The 23,378-nt window shown below is 38.2% G+C and overlaps 1 protein-coding gene and 1 long non-coding RNA gene across 2 annotated transcripts; both read right to left on the minus strand.

The window, feature by feature from the left end:
- Positions 1-421: 421 nt before the first annotated feature.
- Positions 422-2,787, minus strand: LOC144959521 (E3 SUMO-protein ligase ZBED1-like). The gene is made up of 2 exons (XM_078892136.1): positions 2,332-2,787; positions 422-1,962 (listed from the first exon to the last, which is right to left on the minus strand). The coding sequence occupies exons 1-2, from the start codon at positions 2,785-2,787 to the stop codon at positions 589-591; spliced, it is 1,830 nt and encodes a 609-aa protein (XP_078748262.1). The 3' UTR covers positions 422-588.
- A 7,327-nt stretch (positions 2,788-10,114) lies between these two features.
- LOC144959690 (uncharacterized) lies at positions 10,115-12,055 on the minus strand. Its single transcript, XR_013642649.1, has 3 exons — positions 11,791-12,055; positions 11,077-11,223; positions 10,115-10,355 (listed from the first exon to the last, which is right to left on the minus strand). It is a non-coding gene; the product is annotated as an uncharacterized LOC144959690 (long non-coding RNA).
- Positions 12,056-23,378: the final 11,323 nt, after the last annotated feature.

Raw genomic sequence — 23,378 nt, forward strand, 5'->3', positions numbered from 1 at the left:
ATTGGGAGACCTATATTGTGCGTAAATTATTCCGGTCCTTAACGAAAATCACTAGCAAGTTGTTATTGTTTACGTTTGGGGCACCTAATTTTACTGCTCTATAGGGCTACCCGCCAAACTAGAGCTGGGATTACCCGCCCAAATCATTACCCGGGTAGTGGTGTTATTACCCGGGTACCCGCGGGTACCCGTGGCAGGGGTGACTTTTTTGGGGGGGGGGGGGGGGGGGGGGGGGGGGGGGGGGGGGGGGGGGGGGGGGGGGGGGGGGGGGGGGGGGGGGGGGGCTTTTTTATTTTTTCTAATTTATTTATTTATTTATTTATTTTTTAAAAATTTATTATTTATTACAACAAGTGAAACGAAACTGAAGTAAGAAACAAGGATAATTAACTACAATGAAACCCAAAAAAACCCCCAAAAAACACGAAAAAAGACCAAAAAAACCCTGAGATTCCTTCAAAAGATAAGAACTAATTCTAGTCTTAATCTGTAAAAAAAATCAAAAAATCAATGTAATTGAAAAATAAAGGAGGAAAATCTTTTGAAAAACTGTCATGTAAATGTAAATATGTGTAAATCAAAATTGTATTACTTCCAATTTTTGTTCAAAAATATTAATTTATCAACGGAGCTTTCTTTCAAGCAACTTCTTTTTGCCGAGATGAGCTCGCCGGTCTTGGAAAATATTCTCTCCGACGGAACACTTGTGGCAGGAATGTGAAGAAGTTTCTTGGCCTCTTTGCTCAAGCCAGGGAACAATAGCTCGTGCTCTCTCCACCACTCAAGGGATTTTACCTCATTTCTCTTCACCACTGGCATTTCAAAATATCTTCTCATCTCAATGGTTGGGCCTGTCAAGATGGGAGCGGTTCTTTTCCTTGCTTCCTCAACTTGTTGATCAAACTTGTCCCATATGCATCTGGTTTTGGTTGGTGGTTCTTGTGATTCTGGATCCGGATTAGGTTGTGCCTCGGCTTCCGATGTTGACGGTTGATGCTCATCACTTTGCAGATGCATTCTCACATGTCCGCTCATGCGGGTTTCTGTCCTCGTTGTTGACCCTTCAATAAACGGGATGCGTTTGAAGCATGGATCAAGGAGTGTGGCTGCAGATGTAAAGTACGATTCCCTCAAATTGATGAAGCGCCGTCGAAGCTCCCCCTGTAGTTGACTGACCAGTGGAAAGTTTTCCGATGGCAATATTGATAAATGCATGTGCAGCATATTGACGATTGGAATCATCTTTGACAATGTTGGGGTTGTTTCGCTTGACATGTCTGTCGTTGCCTCTTCAAATGGTTCAAGCGCCTCCACTACCTTCTTCATAAGAGTAACATCATCGTCTGAAACACACAGCTCTGCTTTGGACATCAAGCAAAGGGTAGCTGTCACGGGATAGTGCTGCTCGGCATATCGACGAAACATGCTCATCGTGGAGTTCCACCTTTTCTCGACATCAATAATGAGCTTGTGTTCAGCGACACCGTATTGCATCTGGGCTTCCTGAAGCTTATCCGAGGCTTTGACGCTGTGGTGAAAATGAGAAACGATCGCCTTCACCCGTTTGATAAGTTCTGTCACCTCCGCCGACTTTTTCAACGAGTCCTTAACAATCAAATTGAGAGTGTGTGCAAAACAAGGAACGTGTCGGACATGAAGAAGTTCAGCAGCACTGGCGATGTTTGCAGCATTGTCCGTCACAAGGGTTGATACCTTGTGTTTAATGCCCCATTTATCCAAAGCTGTCTCAATTTCTGATTTGATATTTTCGCCAGTATGAGAGTTCCGAATGCGAATGGTATTCAGCACAAAAGACTTCAGCTCCCATTCTGACGAAATAAAGTGAGCAGTCAGAGTTAGATATCCCTCTGTCTTCCTTGATGTCCAAATATCCGTAGAAAGAGCAATGTCAATAGTATCCTCCATCTGCATCTTAACTTTACCTGCAATTCTAGTGTACGTCTGTGAAAAGATATAAAAATAAATATGAATAAAAAGTCATCACCATCATCATTAATAACATCATTATTAAAATTATTATTATTATTATTATTATTATTAGTATTAGTATTATTAGTATTATTATTATTATTATTATTATTATTAATAATAATATCATCATCATTATTATTATTAATATCATCATCATTATTATTATTATTATTATTATTATTATTATTATTATTGTTGTTGCTGTTGATTGTTGTGGTAGTAGTAGTAGTAGTAGTAGTAGTAGTAGTAGTAGTAGTAGTAGTAGTAGTAGTAGTAGTTGTAGTAGTAGTAGTAGTAGTAGTAGTAGTAGTAGTAATTAATATCAACATTTTAACTCACCTCTGGCAAGTATTGTGAAGAAAGCTTTTTCCTGTTTGGTAACACATATCTGGGATCCAGATTATGCACTAGCTCCCGAAAACCAGCGTCTTCTACAATGGAAAAAGGCTGTATATCTCTTGAAATCATCCGCATGACACATTCATCTAGTGTCTTTCTCTTGCTGGAATCGCGGGAGTACACGTTTGCCTTCTCAAAAGCATAAGAAATCTTGGGTTGCTGTCTTCTTACGGCAGCAATGCTTCCTTCGTTTGTTCCGGTTGAGGTAGATGCTACCGCAGTAACAGCAGTCTCTGATTCTAATGCTGCAGGATGTTTCGCTTTTATATGTTTCATCAAACTAGATGTTGATGAGCCTATCATCTTTATTTTGCTATTACAAAGCTTGCACTGCGCAAATCCACCACCATCACATTTCACAAACAAGCTCCAAACTATGGATTTCTTTTGAGACATGTTAGGTAAACTATAATAACTTGAGTAAGCTAAGGCTGGGCCTAGTGCCTAGTATTGAGCGTTTCTTTTGAAATCGAAACCGTCGTAAATTCTTGGAATTCTAAGAGTAGTTTCGATTACAGTTCTGTTTCCTTAATTGGGTGTTTCGTTTGAAATCAAAACCGCCAAAAATTTTTACTCTCAGTTCGGTTTCCATTTGTTGAAGCGGGTACCCGCTACTCGCCCCTTTTACCCGAGTACCCGGTTTAACTTTATTACCCGCGGGTACCCGGGTACCCGCCCAGCACTTGCCAAAACTAAACAAGAGAAAGGAGTGGAGTTGCCTCGATACTCGATAATAGGTAGCCAGAGTAGGTAAAGCAAAACAAACGTGAAAGGAACATGGCCAATGGCATCAAGATGAAGAGTAAGTTTAAGCTGACGGTAAAATAATTAAGTCGGAGGACTTTTCATCCTCCTTAGTCTTAGCGTATTCAAATCTGTCACCTCCACCCATAGGAACGATGCTTTTTTCTATTATTGGAGTTGGAGGATGTTAGCGTAAAAAACAAACAAAACAAAAAGAAAACCGCGTCTATCTTCTTTTAGCACATCATCACTCTGACTCTCTTCTCCACTTGTACTGCAACTAAATGTGGGCAAGATTTTATGTCACTGATTATTGTGATAGGTTGTTGTTGTCAGTGTTTTGTTATGGTATGACTGTCGTGTCTCGATCAGGCTGTTGTGAGTAATCTTCATGTTGTGTTTGTTCACTGTCTCCCGCGTAAACGTGACGTCATCGTGTCTCCTATAAAAGCTTGTGACACCCTTCATTCTTCCTCTTGACCACAGCCTTCTCCTAAGCAGACATACTATCTTTGCCTATCGTAGCATCTCCGAAGATCCGATCCGCCATACTTTTGGTATGTTATAAGAATCAGGCTAGACCGGGACGATTCCCGAGGTGCTCTAGAGCATTTTTTAACGGCCGCTGGTAGACACTGCGTGCTACGCGACGACGGTGACCACGGGATGGTAAACATCGCGCGTTACGTTGTGGGAAAGAAACGGTAGTAGGTGCAGCGTATTACGCTACCACCCACTTGCCGAGATGGTAGCTGCAGCGTAGATAGGTAGAGTAGAGCGTAAAACGTTACGAAGTTTCCGATGGCTGTTATAAATCCATTTTCCGTTTCGCATCCAGATTTTATTACGCTACCACCCACTTGCCGAGATGGTAGCTGCAACATAGATAGGTAGAGCGTAAAACGTTACGAAGTTTCCGATGGCTGTTATAAATCCATTTTCCGTTTAGCATCCAGATTTTATTACGCTACCACCAACTTGCGGAGATGGTAGTGCAGCGTAGATAGGTAGAGCGTAAAACGTTACGAAGTTTCCGATGGCTGTTATAAATCCATTTTCCGTTTAGCATCCAGATTTTATTACGCTACCACCCACTTGCCGAGATGGTAGCTGCAGCGTAGAAAGGTAGAGCGTAAAACGTTACGAAGTTTCCGATGGCTGTTATAAATCCATTTTCCGTTTAGCATCCAGATTTTATTACGCTACCACCAACTTGCGGAGATGGTAGCTGCAGCGTAGATAGGTAGAGCGTAAAACGTTACGAAGTTTCCGATGGCTGTTATAAATCCATTTTCCGTTTCGCATCCAGATTTTATTACGCTACCACCCACTTGCCGAGATGGTAGCTGCAGCGTAGATAGGTAGAGTAGAGCGTAAAACGTTACGAAGTTTCCGATGGCTGTTATAAATCCATTTTCCGTTTCGCATCCAGATTTTTGTATTTTGTGGCTCGGTTTTGTTTCTCGATTATGAGTCCAAAATTATTGTTTAAATCCCACAAACGCCGCATGCTGCCAATTAACCTCCTCCTCCTCTTACTACTACTACTACTAACTACTACTACTACTACTACTACTACTACTACTACAATAATTTTTTTTTAAATGCTACGTAGTACTACTTCCAATTGTAAAATTGTATTATCTGACGATGTAAAAATACAAACGAAATGGTGAAAAATGAAAGATATTGGATGGAAAAAGTAGAATCAATGTACCGTTGGGGCTCAAATCCTTCGTCGGCAAAACAAACAAGTGGTGTAAATATGACAAATGCAGCGCTGCACTGTTGGGTGATTGAAGTATAAAGGAAACGGTGGTGTACCATACGTTGTGAGTAGATTCCCTAGGCTGTTTCACACATGAACATTAAGAGCAGGTCAGTTTATAGAAAGACGAAAAATGAGTAAAATAAAAGAGATACTTGTTAGAAATATATTAATCGTATCTAGTAGTAGTAGTAATGATATTGGTAGTAGTAGTAGTAGTAGTAGTAGTAGTAGTAGTAGTAGTAGTAGTAGTAGTAGTAGTAGTGGTAGTAGTAGTAGTAGTAGTAGTAGTAGTAGTAGTAGTAATAGTAATAGTAGTAGTAGTAGTAGTAGTAGTAGTAGTAGTAGTAATGTGATAACTATGTGGAATAGAATGGGCTGGGAAAGAGGTGTTTGTGCGGTGTCCGGAACTTCGTGAAGGAGATGAATGGCCACTTTTGATGACTGGAAAGGAAGGAATAGATGGACAGATCTGTATTTTTACACACACACACACAGAGAGAGAGAGAGAGAGAGAGAGAGAGAGAGAGAGAGAGAGAGAGAGAGAGAGAGAGAGAGAGAGAGAGAGAGAGAGAGAGAGAGAGAGAGAGAACAAAAGCATTTGTGGGAGAGACTTAGTGGATAATAGCACTGTTGGTAGGGACTCGGTTGATAATAGCACTGGTTGCTGGGAACCGATGGCTAATAGCGCTGGTGGAAGGGACTCAATGGCTAACAGCACTGATGATAGGGACTCAGTGGCTAACAGCACTGATGATAGGGACTCAATGGCTAACAGCACTGATGATAGGGACTCAGTGACTAATAGCACTGATGATAGGGACTCAGTGACTAATAGCACTGATGATAGGGACTCAGTGGCTAATAGGGCTGGTGGTAGGGACTCAGTGGCTAATAGCACTGGTGGTAGGGACTCAATGGCTAATAGCACTGATGATAGGGACTCAGTGACTAATAGCACTGATGATAGGGACTCAATGGCTAACAGCACTGATGATAGGGACTCAGTGACTAATAGCACTGATGATAGGGACTCATTGGCTAACAGCACTGATGATAGGGACTCAGTGACTAATAGCACTGATGATAGGGACTCAGTGGCTAATAGGGCTGGTGGTAGGGACTCAGTGGCTAATAGCACTGGTGGTAGGGACTCAGTGGGTAATAGCACTGGTGGTAGGGACTCAATGGCTAATAGTAATAGCACTGGTGGTAGGGACTCAGTGACTAATAGCACGGGTGATAGGGACTCGGTGGCTAATAGGGCTGGTCTGGTGATAGGGACTCAATGGGTAATAGCACTGATGGTAGGGACTCAGTGGCTAAAGGGCTGGTGATAGGGACTCAATGTGTAATAGCACTGATGGTAGGGACTCAGACTCAGTGGCTAATAGGGCTGGTGATAGGGACTCAATGGGTAATAGTAATAGCACTGATGGTAGGAACTCAGTGGCTAATAGGGCTGGTGATAGGGACTCAATGGGTAATATCACTGATGGTAGGGACTCAGTGGCTAATAGGGCTGGTGATAGGGACTCAATGGGTAATAGCACTGATGGTAGGGACTCAGTGGCTAAAGGGCTGGTGATAGGGACTCAATGGGTAATAGCACTGATGGTAGGGACTCAGACTCAGTGGCTAATAGGGCTGGTGATAGGGACTCAATGGGTAATAGTAATAGCACTGATGGTAGGGACTCAGTGGCTAATAGGGCTGGTGATAGGGACTCAATGGGTAATAGCACTGATGGTAGGGACTCAGTGGCTAATAGCACTGGTGGTAGGGACTCAGTGGGTAATAGCACTGGTGGTAGGGACTCAATGGCTAATAGCACTGATGGTAGGGACTCGGTTGATAATAGCACTGGTGGTAGGGACTCAGTGACTAATAGCACTGGTGATAGGGACTCGGTGGCTAATAGGGCTGGTGATAGGGACTCAATGGGTAATAGCACTGATGGTAGGGACTCAGTGGCTAATAGCACTGATGGTAGGGACTCAGTGGCTAATCGCACCGATGCTAGGCACTCAGTGGGTAATAGCACTGATGAAGGGACAGTGGCTAATAATAGGGCTGGTGGAAGGGGCTCCGTGGCTAATAGCACTGGTGGAAGGGAGTCAGTGGGTTATAGGGCTGGTGGTAGGGACTGACTCAGTTGATAATAATAGCACTGGTGGTAGGGACCAAGAGAGAGAAAGAGAGAGAGATGGAACAATAGCACAGGTGGCAGGGACTCAGTGGTTTATTACACAAACAGGTGGCTAATAGTAATGAAGTAGGTACAAGTAAAACAAATAAAAAAATCAAGACATGTAGTAGGATTGCAATATCCGCCACAACCAGCAAGGAATACAATTTATTATTGTAATAAAAGATTCAAATTCAATATAGAACAAACATTGACATCGAAACTGAAGGCATAAACCAAACGCCCATGCCAAATATTTCATGATAAGAATATCACCATTGCAATGTACTGTTCATCAGTAACATAATTGAGAAAAAAAAAAAAAACACATCAGAGGCACGTCGAAACACCTTGACTTGGGATTTAGTTCCCCCCCCCCCCTCCCCATTCCACGTTAGCAACTGCACACCCCTGCAGCCACGCAGTCCTCAGCACATAGGTACACCTTGACTTGGGAAAATGAGGGAAGAATAAACTTCAATATCAAACCATGATTAATTAATTTAATAAAAACCTGACTACTGGTAAGCAAATAAATATAAAACTAAAAAGCCCAAAAGAAAAAAAAACAACCCCCAGCACCTTATGCCATACTCTCCAGTGACTCTGAAAAAGACAAGCGTGTGCAGTCGGCGCTGTAACAAGAAATTTCCGATAAAGCAAAATAGTTACAAGGGATAGAGTAGAGTCGTGTAAAGAAAGTAGGGCATAACATACTCCAAGAAATGTGTTACATAAATGAGAACTTTATGCATTTCTGGTGATTATTTAAGAACATGCACAAAATTTACAAACATAAGAATTACTGTCAGGCAAATGAATGCAAACATTGTGGAACCAACGGATACAACGAAGACATCTTGTCTAGTCAGTTGGCCCACTGCTTAGCTCTCTTGGGGGATCTTCTAATCTAGATTCATTTTTTAAAATCCTCCTTTTCTTCGGTAAACCTAAAACAGTAATTCCAACACCTTTTGGTCTTCCTCTCTTTCCTAACTTTGTTGGTGGTTTGATATTTAAAAGATGCGCACTGGTGGTAGGGATGCAGTGTGTAATAGCACTGGAGATCAGAACTAAGCAGTCAAATTATATGTCACCAATGGCAGTGAATACAATTTACATGCATTATGAAAAAATATTTATCCCACATTGGAACGCACTAGTCCGCTTAAAACATCTGAGCTAGGAAATGTTTCACCTTAAAGGAGAACCTGTAGTCAAAAGTCCATTTTTTATCTCGCAGTTTCAATATTGGTATTCCCCTGTTATTTTTAGGTGGTAGGAGGTCTAATATAATGATTAACACAAACACACACACAAAAAAAGCTAAAAACTTAAATGTGTGGCTGTGTGGTCTTATGGTATGACACTCGCTTTCAGATCTTTACTCACATTCTCTCACCGTACTCGGGTGTAAAATGAGTACCTGGTCGTTAACGGTGTTGTCTTTGTCCGAAAAATTGTAATATCGCATAACAGGCATCATGTCCTATCCTATATGTTAAATATTGCTGTTGACCAGGGACCCCTTGTAAAGCGCTTCGAGCACATTTAGTGGATATTGCACTACAGTATTTAAAAAGCTCAATATGTTTAAATGTCTTCAATGACACAGACAATATAGGCTAAAATCAGAACCCAACCCCCCCCCCCCCCCCCCCCCCCCCCAATTTTCTACAGTGATGCATCGAAAACCAACGAATACCTTCCAAATTTGCACACACTGTCTCCGACAATAGCTTCATCATGATGTAAAGGTTTAGCAAGACTTGAAAATTTTAATTAATTTATTTATTGAATTGTTCTTTGATTACGATTGACAATTTGGCACAGAATGACAGGCAATTTAATCCAATTTAAAAGTTCATAAAACCACTAAATTTTAGTCTAGCCCAAAACCAAATCCACCATGATGCAAAACCCATCATACGAAAGATTCTGACCAAATTGTAAGACTATTGGAAAACAATCCAGATATGAATGTCAGAAAATCAGGAAATGATGCAAAATGGAATTTTGAGAAAAAACATAATCTTTCTTTAATTTGATAAACAAGCTAATTTTGCAGATAACGTCCATCAAAATACCAAAGTATAATCAATATGGAACAAGAAAATGTAAATTGATCAAGTTCTGAAAAGAAATTAGAAAAATAATTGATTCGCTAACCCATATCGCTTAGAAAAAAATATTGAATGATCTCAATTTTTCATTTAAAAAAAAAATAATTTGGTGGTCAAATATGCTTTATAGTTAATCTCAGAAACTAATAATGTGAAGATAAACACCAAAAAAACCAAGTCTTTAATTACTTTTTTTACATTTTACAGGGACACCCTATAGACTAAGATTAGTTGTAAAACCCTAAAATTTCTAACATTGATCAGATGCACCAAAAACAAGCATATAAAATTCTTTCAAATTTACACACAATGTTTATTACATAAATAACTACATCATGATGGAAGAGTTTACCACTAGTCTACAAAATAAATTCTTTACAATATCTTTTAAATTTCGACTGTAATTGTGGCGCAGGTCGACAGGAAAAAAATAATTTCTAAAATTAAAAAATCCTCTAAATTTTAATTTACCCCAAAATGCTTCCATCATGATGCAAAAGACATCATAAAAAAGATTCTGAACAAATCTGAAAATAATCTAAAGGAAAATGACATTTTTATGGTTGTTAGAAAATCAGAAAATGACATACAATGGAAATTTGAGAAAGCACTAATTTGACATAAGCTGATCCATAAAATTTTCAAAATAATGACCATCATAGGACAAGAAAACACGAAAATTGTGGAGACTGATTTGACTACAAAATGTATAAATGATTCGCTAACCCATTCCCTAAGAAATTAAATGCTGAAAATTTTTTATATTACCTTACTCTAATTTTGTGGTCAAATATGATTTATACCTTACGAATTCATCATCGTAATTGTAATCACAAAAACTAATTATCAAAAATTCTCAAAATATGATTTCGCAAAATATGATTTTAAGCACTACCTTATTTTTCAATTTTTTAAAATGCCGCTTGTGAGAGAAGTATCTAATCAATTTGAACTGCAAAATAAAATCTATTTTAAACAAGAAAACAGCTAAATGGTGAAAATAGATCTAGCACCAAATAAAGAGCAATTTGCTTTCGCAAACTCCTGAAAAAAAATTTCTTTCGTCTCAATACAAGAAAAATCAACACCACATGCTTGCGACTGCTTTTTCTGTAGTTCCACAAAGAGGGTTGATCTTGCTCTGGTTTGAAAAATGGAAATAAAAAAGAGACATTTCATTACGTAGCAATTTTTGGAAATGGCTATATAATTAAAATCATTGTCATAAAATGAATTTGTCAAAGACATACCAATTTTTTCTTTAAATGGTCATCGTTCTCACCAACATAGTTGAAATTTTGTTCGCATTACATACAATACAGGACAAAAGTCTTGACAACAAACTCTATTAAGTTAATAAATGCAGTAGTAACTCAATTCAAATAATGCTTTGTCATTTTCATTTAGCAAAACGAGAATTTACATTGAGCATGCAAATCTCAAAGTTGGTAAAATTCCCAGTTTCAATCCCTCTATTTCGTTAGTATTGGCAAAATGAAAATCTCGAACAAAGTGGACATTCCTTTGTGATGTTGAATTTTTTACCCACGAATTGATTGTCTCGAACTGGCTGAGAAAAGGAAATTGAATAGTCTCACTATCGACTCTCGACAGAGTTCATAATAACGGAGCGCTATCATTATAATTATAATATGAATTTTATCAAGACCACCCACATTTACCTCCCTCAAATTCAAATCCTCTGTAAAATACTCAATTTGGAAAATTCGAAAACACGGAAATCTCGAACAAACAGGCATGGTCATGGTCCCGACTTGTTCGAAATTTCCGTGTTCGAGTGTACTGTATTGATCACCAATACACATGTAAAGGCACCATGAAGATTTGAAAACATTACTAACCAGTTTCAAGAAGTGCATGCAGATACTCTGCTCTGCTGGCAAAGATGATGGTTTGCTGATTGATAAGATTGCCACAACACACTTGAGCCAACTATCTTTCTTGATTGTCAGAAAACCAGTATGGTCAACTGAATTCTTTCATGTTAGCTGTCGATGAAAAAAAAAAAAAATTAAATTCTCTGCAGTGAAAATGGCACATACCAATGTCATTGCTTAAGTTAATAATAATAATAATAATAATAATAATAATAATAATAATAATAATAATAATAATAATAATAATAATAATAATAATATTAATAATAATAATAAATAAATAAATAAATTGAAAAAAAAAAGTAATAGTACTAATGATGATAATATCGTTTCTCATTATTGGACAATACTGTATATAGATCTAACCTTATTCATCGTCATTATCATGATCATGAGGCATTTCACTCCAAAGTTCTAAAAATTGTGTCACCGCCGGTACGGCTTCCACTGCTGCTGCTCACTAAAAACTGCCTAGTTGTTACAGTTACACTAGATCTACACAGTATTAGAATAGAAGTAAAATCAACGAAGGATTAATCCATAACGATCACATTGGCATGCAGACCACACACATTCATTCATTCATCTCTATCCACAATCACATCATCATCATATCGCCATCGGTCGAGTACACACTGTCCTAGCCTTGATCAAATAAAAGAAAAGACAAATTCTTACCTTTACAGAATCCTGGCGAGTAAAAAAGGTGTTGGTCTCAGTCTGCAATTGCTTAACTGCATTTAACTGCAAGTTTGTTGATGCTCGGAAACCGAGAGTCACAATTCACAATCGAACAAAACGACCACGACTTCGCGGTTGGCGCCACGGTCGACTTACCGGATGTGACCTTTGACACGCCCGGTAACCTGGTGGAAAATTTCGCTCACTACGCTGCGAGGAATGGGGGCAGTAACGGTTGCGTATTACGCTGTGGCCACCCACTTCGTTTTTTAACCGCCCATATATGTCCTCTACATATATGGAGAACGCCCACTTCGGTGGAGACTTTTTCTGAACTTTTTCCTTATTTTTTACATCGTGAACGAGATTGGGAAATCCGTTCACGACATAAATCTACACATGAAAAGGGAGATCTTATTAGCGGTTATGGCTATAGACTTTCATATGTCCACCAATAAATATTAACTAAAGTTTCATAGAGAGAGTGGCTTGGAGTTGAGTAGGAGAGGAGACTACTAGGGGAGATTAAAATCTTGGTCCCTGGCCAATTTTGGCTTCCTAACCTAATGACAATGTAAATCCGTATTTTCGTTTATGGAACTGTTTCTCTTTATGTTGAAGAGGCGAGTTTGATTTTTAAAAAATTCTATTTACTACTTGTTTGGTTTTGCTGCTGTTCAAGTTCATTTTCATATTCTTTCATTATTTCTTTTTTTTTTTTAAAAACTGGCTTAGCAATGGCAATAATAATACCACCCTGCCGTACGGTGATAATGGTGTAGAAGGCTATATTCAGTATACTGTGATAATACTATTATTAATAGTGTGGGAGACTATATTCACTATAATGGTGTGGAATTAGTGGAATGATATATTCACTGTACGGTGATAATGGTGTGGGAGACTATTTTCACCGGACGGTAATATCTTGGTGGGCGATTTTGATCGGTAGCTGTAATCAATTCTGAATCCACCATTCCGCTGGTATTATTATAGCTGTGGGAGGCCTTACGAAATATTCGCTCAACTAATCCTACGAATAAATACACCCTAGTACCTTTAATTTTAACTACCCTAATAGGGGAAACTAACGACCTCTAGCTAACCTGCTAAAATAACCTGACACACTATTTTCACCGTGCTAAATTATTTGTGTTGGACGGCCTATAACCATCTGCAATTGGGGGGGGGGGGGGGGGGGTCATGTAATGATATTACAAAGCTTTTTTTTTTAAAATTTTATAAGCAATAACTAGATAGAAGAAAATAATCGTCCCTTAAACAGAAACTGAAATGTGGTTTTACGCGGGGAAGCCAAAATCTTGGTCTTTCTAGCCAAGATGGCCCATTTTGGTCTCCCTAGACACTCATATAGTTCAGTGGTGTTAGGCACTTTGATAACTCAATTCACGTGGCTGCCGATATGGCTCACTGTACTGTCAGGTGAAACATTTTTTTTACCCTTTACTGTTTTGGTCACCATGGTCATGGCGTTATTTGTGAAAGTAGCTGGCTTATTTTGGTACCATAATTTTAAAGGTTTTCATGCAAGCTTTTTAATGGAGTATTTCATTCTTAATTTCTGACGATTGTATTTTTCAGAAAGCAAATGCTAAAAGTCAATTTTCAAATCATAATAAGAAATTTTAATATTATGGATCCATATTAATTATGTTTAATACATCATAAGAATTGATACACTCGCACACTTTGTTATTTTAGTCGCCGTCATCAACTATTCTTTTTTAGGACAAAAACCTCATCTTTTTTTCAATTTTCATTTAACCCTGATTTTTTCCATACTTACCATACATGAAAATGATTATATACGAAAATAAAGCTTATTTTCTGACCTTTAATTTAATGTTTAAAATGATAACTAACACTTGCCATTTATTTTTAATTGAAACAAAATTACTGAAAAAAATATGTGGGGCGCGTTCACTGCAAAACCCTAACTTTCCGATCGCCACGAGACAATGGTTTTGAGGCAGCAGTGAGATCACAGATTCACTCTGTAAAATTGACTGAGATTTTCACCTGAAAATAGATAACTCTTGAAGCTTTTCTCGTAGAGAGAAAAGTAAGGTATCAAATTAAATGCTTTTTCATGCCCCATCTACCTGACTGGGTCAAATTGCAAATTGAGATGTTTTGAGTTTGAAAATTTTATCAAAGTTCAAAGTGCCTAGTGTTGTTTATTCTAATTTCAAAAACAATTTGATAGTTGGTTGTCATTTAACGGCAGATGCCATTATTAGTTACTGTGTTTCCTACAGTTTCGAGATTGCAAGTGATGGGAAACATTGTTTCATCGGGTTATAGTACCAAAAAACCTCCCCTACTTAGGTATGCTAAGAACCTAGGGAAGTCTGTACCATGATAATAATATAGTATTGACTTACTTGACTTACTGACTTAGATGCCTTTCGCGTCTCGACCGAAAGATCGGGTCGCCTTGGCTGTTTCCAGTATTTCCTGTGTGAGGTGTCTCCAATATTGCCGGTCCTCTGCTAGGGTCTCAGATTTTCAAGGTCCCCTGCCGTTATGAGACTAATGCTTTGTCCAAGTGTTGTGAGGTTTTTGTTTAGGATCACAGGGAGTGTTGTGATCGGTCTTCCTCTGAAAAGGTTCCCGTGTTTTTGTAAGTATCCCGACATGGTTGGTTAGCTGGTATGTTTTTGTCCCTGCGTAGTATGTGACCGAAAAGTTGCCATCGTTGTTGTAAAATGTCAAGGGAGATTGGTCTTTCTTTTGTGATCTTATAGAGTGATTCATTTGAGATCTTTTTTGGGTATTTGATGTCCAGTACCCTTCTTAGCTGTGTGCGATGGAAGGCATCCAGATGTTCTTCTTCGGATTTTGTCAACGCCCAAGTGCCGCAGTTATACAGAAGTACCGGTTTTACAAGAGCACGGTACAGTTTCAGTTTGGTTTTTCTCTTTATTTTGTCACCTCTAATCCATACATTGGTGAGTTTACTGAGTGCGGCGCTTGATAGCTGTTTTCTTCTTTGTACATCCTCGGTGTCTCCAATTAGTGAGCCGACTTTCTTTGTTCTTTTCCATTCTTCTTTGTTCCTTTGAAGACATAGAAAAGTCCAAAAATAACGCATCGTCTACTATGTTCAAAGCGACGAAATCTCTGAACCGAAAACCATTCGAGAACCCAAAACTACAGGATAAATTTGGCAAACAGACAACAAATCCCAACGATATCCTTGACATTGTAACTGACCACTTCCAGCAGAAATTTCACAAACAAGTCTCACAAATATCGCCCTTCTCAGGAAACCCTAGAGACCTAAACAACCGCATCACAACAACTGAAGTTAGAAATAGCATAAAGTGCCTAAACAATAACAGATCCCCAGGCGAAGATGAAATTCCCGCTGAATTGCTGAAATGCGGTACCCTCTCCCTGGATCTGAGCATCGCAAACATAATGAACAAAACATTCTCAACACACAAAGACTGGGACATAAACAGCGGTGTCCTAATTACAATACAAAAACCAGGAAAAACGAAAGGACCCGTAAACAACCTGCGCCCAATAACATTACTGAATACCATAAGAAAAACACTGTCAACTATTGTCCTCAACAGAATTAGACTGAAAATAGAAAAATATCTATCACATAGCCAAAGCGGGTTTCGCCAAGACCGAAGCACATCGGACGTTGTATGGACACATAAATGGTTGGCAGCAAAGGCACTCAAAGAAAACATATCCATAACAATAACCGGAATCGATATGTCCGCAGCCTTTGATACGATCGACAGAGGAAAACTTTTGGAGATATTAACAGACATAGTAGACGAAGACGAGCTCCGAATAATCCGATTTCTCCTCAGCAACACAAAGATACAACCAAGGATATACGGGGCCACAAAACAGACGCAGTTCGAAAGTAACATCGGGACCCCCCAAGGAGATAGTCTGAGCCCGATTCTGTTCACAATATACTTAGAACACGCTCTGAAAGAAGTTCGAAAAGTCATTCCAAAACCAACGACTCATATTGATGAATGCAATCCCTAGAGAAATCGCCTATGCAGATGATGTCGATTTTATTGGATCAACACCAGCAAATATAGACATCATACAAAATACCCTCATGAAATATAACCTCCAAGTCAATGCAAATAAAACCGAATTTACAACAATATCGAGGAACAATATAGTATTGGAGATACCAAACTACTAATAAATGCAACCTGAACCGTCCAACATGTCCGTAGGCATGGAGAGATTTAGCTTGATTAATAAAAAAAAAAAGGTATAGCCCCTCAAAAATGGACCTGAGAGCAAATTTTTGTAAAATATTCAAATATCCAATTTTCTGAACTGAAAATTTGGTTTTCTTCATGTCTCATGTAGTCTTTCAGAGCTATTCGGCCCATGGAGCAGGAGTTTATCCCGCTTTCTATAGTGTGAAACAGACAGTAGTAATGGATTGCTACCATTTGAGTAGTACAGTGGTCTGTGGCAAAGTGCTTTCCACCAGATCTAACAGATAGAGCTACCCGATCACTGCTGGGTGGATGGGGGGTCAGAAATATCGGCTGCACCCGGGATCGATCTCGGTCCCATTGCATGTGAATCAAGTGCTCTACCAGCTAATCTGTCGATTTTGATGGTGAAATAAAATAGAATGAAATAACTATATATTACTTTATATGGCGACACAACACATAATGTAATACTAGATATCTCCAGTATGTTGGTAACATAAAAATAGAGCCTATAAGAAGGGAAGCATGTTTTTTCTGCTAATTTGCAAATGACATTTACAATAACAACAAAATACAAGTGACATTCAGTTCTTTTTGTGGATTTTTTTTTCTATTTCTTCTTAATAACATAATTAGTATTAGATATCTCCACAGGTCAGATGGATCTGTAGTGTAGTGAGTAGTGGTGAAGTTGTTTGACCATGAACTGGAAGGTCCCGGGTTCAAATCACTTGATTCAACGGGTGATTGAATTACCCTTAATTTAAGGAAGGTTTGCAAGTTACTATTATTATATGAATCTGTAAAAATAGTTTTATAATTTTTAGATTGGCCAGTAATTCTGTGCTCGTTGACAAAAATATGGGCTGTACAGAAAAAAATTTGAACCTGCTTTTATATGTGTGACCTACACATTGGGCAGGCATGACAATTTGAACGATGGGTTTTGACTGGAATGTGTTTTTTATTTATGATTTTGTATTCTTGCACTGTGCTATTTATCTTTGTTTTGGTGGTCTAACTGGATTTTACGTGATGTATTCATGTTTTAACTAGGAGGGTTTTGAACTCGAATGTCCCTTGTTTAGTGTTTTGCTCTTTTTACATTTTATGTAGGCATCCTGCATATATATTGTAGATATTATAACATTCAGTTTTGTACATTACTATTAATGTTGATTAATCTAAATTTCAGATGGCATTCCAGTATCTGTAGTGGTGTTCGTGTTCAGCCTGGCAGCACCAAAGATGGGCAACTCAAAGGTTAAAGGGTCAGGGCCATGATTCAGCTTTAACTATAAAATCATTTCCTGGACATGATATTTGAGTGAGTAGAAATCCCATTAACATAACCTGACCCCAAAAAATGTGACCAATCTCAATGAAGCAGTATTATTTCGGGGTGACGCTCAGGAAGTTAATATTATAAGATCATTGAAATCTTGCATTTATTATTAAATTTTTAAATTTTCTATTGCTGTTGCACGAGCTTGAGGTGCATGCACTGGGACTGAGTTCGGAGTTGCAGGTATTAAAGAATATTACTATTACACTCCTCTCAATGGTCTCATCTGTTAGTATTTTTATTTTCATTTTTTTAAATTTTTACAATAATTGGTTCTGAATAATTAGCAATGAATAAATGGTCACAACACTAAACTTGGGAAAGTCGATGCAGTCAGGACGAATAATTTCTGAGCGCTGCCTAGCAGGTAACTCTATATATCGCTCTAATAGAGCGACATCTAATGCCTGCTAAAATAAAATAGTGTATGGATGTATGTTTCATTCCAATGGCATATGGCAGAGATATTGTTTAATTAATTGTTTGTTGATGTACTAAGATAATAAAGCACAAAGGTGATTTTCTGCACTTCTGACAGTGCATCTTCACAGATCATATCTGGACTTGCGTTGTGCTAGTGCAGTCCATAGTTGCGGGTGGTTGGATGGGAGCATCACCCTTGAATCACATACCTATGATGTTCGCATGGGTGTACGATCCGATAGTGATGTCGTTTCTTCTTCTCTTTACTAGCCTATCCTGCTTCTTTGGTTTGTGATTGTATTTTTGACAGGGGATATTTTTTTTCTGTAAATCTTCTGCCTGTTTGTTCTTGGTTATTTATAATTTAGCTTATGATATCTTTAGGTTATGATTTTGATTTACATTTGTACTATTTTTGTTAGATTGCTTGTTTTTTTGTTTCAGCGGTCTCTCATATAACCTCAATTGTGTTGGAAGAGACCTAAAGCAACAAACAAACAAAAAAAACAGTCCATAGTTTTCGTTATCATTGAGGAGTGCTTTAGTCATCTTGGAAATAATGTCCCAAAAGTTGTGTCATCTGCATGTGTATGACGATTTTCTATTTATAAACAAGAGTGCCGCCCGATGGTTTTCCTCGGATCTGCGGAAATCTGCGGTTTTGTAGTTTAGAGGAGGAATTTCCTCCTTTTTAAAATTACAATTTCTCGAAACAATGCGTGTTGATGTGTGGTGGAACACACAGGTGCAGTTTCCCACTCTCCAGAAGTTAGCTCGAGTATCAATGATAGTCTATCATCTCAATTGCTCTAAAAGTGGGGTTTAGTGCAGTAGAAATGGGGCTTAAACGCAATCGTTCAACATTTTCCTACTTTTTCACTTTTTGTCACCACCAGCACTGAAACGAAAGAAAAATTCTGGGCTTTATTACACATGGTGCTTGAGTTTTTCATCAAATTTATTTGACGCATTGATCAATGATTCAGTGTTCGATTTGGATTGATAGCCTATCAGAAGATTTTCAAAGGAATCTTGTGTTCCTCTGCTTGGGTTTCAACAAGGGTATCTCAGCTGTAAAGCCTTTTTTATTCCACTTTGGCAAGAATGATTGAAATTTGAGTTAATCTGTTTTTGTCATGGGTGTATTTTTCTAGAATCCGAATGATGGATTGGTGGTCCCAATCTAAAGTAGTCAGGATTAATCTCAATAGATTAATAGACTGCTCATTTATTTTGCACTTATTAATCTAGGGGGATCTTTGGCTCCATATTTCCAAGCCTTGTTTACACCACCATTTGTACATCGTCACCTTTTTGTTATTCATGAATAAATGCTGATTTCTCTAGATTACTTTCGTTATTAACCTATTGCCATTTTTTTTCCTCAGATGCTTGTCCCTATCCTAGTACCAGACATTTTACTGATGAACAGCGAGCTGTTCCTGCTCAGAAAAATATAGATCACAAGAATGCCACATATAGTGTGGTCATGAGTGGACAACCATCTTTGATGGAAGGAAAAAGGAGCCTCATGGGTTATCAGAGGTTTTTCAACACTGCTTACTCATTTGAATTTCAACACTAACAGGAGATGATTCGTTCTGTACTGTAGATGAAGTTTGTGATTCAATCAAAACGTTATATGTTGTGTACAAAGTTAAAACCATCATCTTGGACATGGAATTTTGCAAAGTTGACCCAAGGAGTTGTTACCTAACACCAGCATAGTCCTGTGTCAGTTCCTTGTTCATCAGCATTTCACAACAAAAAGCTTTGAGGACTTGATTCTGAAAGGAGAGAAGAGATTTTTAAAGCATGTGTTGTTGTAAATCAGTAGAACAGTACAATGATTTAAAACTTGGGTTTTTTATTTAGACGTTGGCTATTTTTATAGACAATGGAACTCCTTGACACTCTGTTGGATTTGATGTTTTCATCGGGAGTTGTGGGAACTTTTGGAAATTCTACAAGTTTAATTGTTCTCAACAGGAGGTCAGGATTTGTAAAGATGGGATGACTGCTAGCAGCTTAATTGGAAAAGCATTGTGTAAATCACTTCTATTAACCCCCTCAGTGAGTGGCCTCCATAATTGGAACATGTCAACAACTACACACAGTTTATATTACAGTAGCTGTGTATGGTATATTGTAATTTTCCATATTCTGGAATGTGGATAATTGTTTAAAAGAGCGGAGTTTCAGATATGTTTCTGGGGATAATGAATTTTCGTCATACCCAGACAGGTGTCAGGGGAGGGATAATCACAGTGATTTTAAAAAGTATGAAAAATCTCTTGGGAGAGTAGAGGGCTAGGATTTAGTGAGTTAAGACTAAGATCTGGTGTTAGTAAGATTGAATCTCGCCTTTAACGGGTTAAATCTTATTGTTTGATTTAAAAAAATTACACACAGAGCGAGTTTAAGTTTTAATTTTTTTTTAAATGAAATATTTACTATTGTTATGACAATTACTGAGCATCATATTATGTTCAGGCCTGTAAATCTTCCGTCTATTGTCAGATTTCCGACAGTACGATTTTGCTCTATAAGTGCTAATATTTTTATTCTGTTTCAAATGCAAACTTAAAAAAAAAACAACTTTATTTGTCGCATCACAGACAAAACAAAATGTCTATCAGTTAGCTATGATATTATCATGCCACCTATACATTCCACTAGACGTGGATGTATCCACTGCATGGCTACTGTGCCACAGCCAGCGAGAGAGTGTCGCGAAGCACAGATTATCTTTGTCGCAAAGGAAGTTCACGCGAGTCGTTGAAACACACCTAGTCAGTAAATAACGCACGCACAGAAGTGTGTCGAATCGGACCGGAAGGTATCTCTCTATTTTGCTACCGACACACATGCAGTGATGCCAAAACTCGGTTTCACCGAAAAAACTCCGGTCTGGAGCAATAAATTCCGGGCTCCGGGCAACTTCCGTCAAATTCCAGCAGGTCAATTTGTTCCAAGGATACCACCCCCCACCCCCTTTCCAACCACATCATCATCATTATTGCCACTAATCATCACTACCACTACTACTACAACCACCACCACATCATCACCACTATCAGTACTACTACCACCACCACATCATCACCACTATCAGTACTACTACCACCACCACATCATCATCACTACCACTACTACTACAACCACCACCACTTCATCATCACTACTGCTACTACTACAACCACGACACCATATTATCACTACCATTACTACTACACCACCACCGCATCGCCATTACCACTACTACTACTAAAACCACCACTACCACTACTACAACAACCACCTCCACCACATCATCATTACCACTACTACAACAACCACCACCACCACATCATCATTACCACTACTACTACAACCATCACCACATCATCACTACCACTACTACTACAACCACCACCACCACATCATCATTACCACTACTACTACAACCACCACACCACATCATCATTACCACTACTACTACAACACCACCACCACATCATCATTACCACTACTACTACAACCACCACCACCACATCACATACACTTCAACCACAACCACATCACATACTACACACCACCACTACCACATCATCACTACCATTTGTACTATAACAACCATCTCCACCACATCAACATCACTACAACCACTACCACATCATTATCATCACGACAAAACTACTACAACCACTATACCACCACCACATCATCATGACTACAACTACTACTTCAACCACCACCACCACCATATCATCATCTCTACCACTACTACTACAACCACTACCACCACAGCATCATCACTACCACTACTACTTCAATCACCACCACCACATCATCATCACTACCACTACTACTACTACAACAACCACTATCACATCTTCATCATCACTACCACTATTACTACAACCACTAACACCACATCATCCTCACTACCACCAATTCTACAATCTCTACTATTAGGTTTTGGCGCTTTACTTCATTTAAAATAAGGAAACTTTGGGATTGTATTTGGCAATGTGTTTATGTATCATAATATAATTCTAATCAGTTATCTATTTAGAACTATACAATATGTAAACACAATGCCAAATACCATCCCAATTCCTTTTTCTTGTGTGCGGAAATTCCTCTTTCGGCATTGAAATTCCTACGAGTGGTGTCTGAAACTCCTGTGAGCCAAATTTAAAGTTGGCGTCTCTGCACATGCCTTTCTCCAGTTCTCATATCTTTTTCTCTATATTTTATTGGTTCAGTCCGGATGTGAGATGGAAAAGAAATAATGCGAAATAATTATTTTTCTTCTAAATATATATCAGACCTGCCAACCAGTACGATTAATCGTTTTTAGTACGATTTTTGGACCCCAAATACGCGGATACGATTTTCGTGGATTTAATACGATTTTTTAAAAGATGTGTGATGTGAATGATGTTGCTACATTTGATGCATTGATACACACGTGTCGTACACCAACTGTTGACTGTCTTTCTGAATGAATGATGCATCACATTTAATACTATAGTTATCATTTCAGTTGCTTATATGATGCCGGTTTTCACCAATATTTTTCTCATACATTTTTGAGGATTTGCATAGGATTATGCATAGAAGCTTGTTTTATACTTTAAATAGTCTCAGACCACATTTAAACTTTTGCCACTTATTAAATAGAAAATTCTATGTGAAAATTTAATTGAACCAATATCTTTGACTTTTAAGGCTTCAATTAAAAACTGTATTGCTAATTAACTTAAACATAAATGGGTTATTTCCCTTTATAATAACTAAAATTACTCTATTTTGATTTATAAAATTTATAATGATCTTTTTTTCCTTAATTATTTTGTACGAGTCTTGAATTACAAAGTGGGCGGCTTTAGGAACAGTATTTGGTTCAAAATGAATTCTCCATATCCGTTTTAGAAGTATTTAACTTGTCTTTGAATATTACATACTTAGGAATTTCCCATCATTTGACCAAAGTAGTAGTATTAGTAGGATGTAGTAGTAAAAGTAGTAGTAGTAGTAGTAGTAGTAGTAGTAGTAGTAGTAGTAGTAGTAGGAGGAGGAGGAGGAGTGAATGCTCAAAAAAACCCCCCAAAAAATAAAAGAGAGAGAGAGAGAGAGAGAGAGAGAGAGAGAGAGAGAGAGAGAGAGAGAGAGAGAGAGAGAGAGAGAGAGAGAGAGAGAGAGAGATATCATTAGATAACATATATGGAAAATGTCTTGCCACTGTTGCAAAATGTCATGTATATAGACCTGTAAATTCTCAGTCAATTAACTGAAATCAGTCAATTTGTCAAATTCAAATATTTAAAAAAGGAAAGAAAGAAAGAAAGAAATAAAAAAAGAAAGAATTCACAAATCGTAGTCGAATGACCGTAAAATAATTAGGAATGTTCCACAGCGCTACGCATAGCTCATGGGGACCGTTTATATTAACGATGTATATATTGCCAAGACAAAGCGACGCTTTTTATAAAAGGCGTGTCTGAACACTTCCCTGGGTATTTTCACACATCCTTCGTTAAATTATTTTTTCACTTTCCAATCCGTCGTGATCCCAACTGTAGCCAATTTTAACT

The sequence above is a fragment of the Berghia stephanieae genome, chromosome 14 (genome assembly GCF_034508935.2).
Source record: "Berghia stephanieae isolate SIO BIC M18660-M18661 chromosome 14, UCSD_Bste_1.3, whole genome shotgun sequence".
NCBI classification, from domain to species: domain Eukaryota; kingdom Metazoa; phylum Mollusca; class Gastropoda; order Nudibranchia; family Aeolidiidae; genus Berghia; species Berghia stephanieae.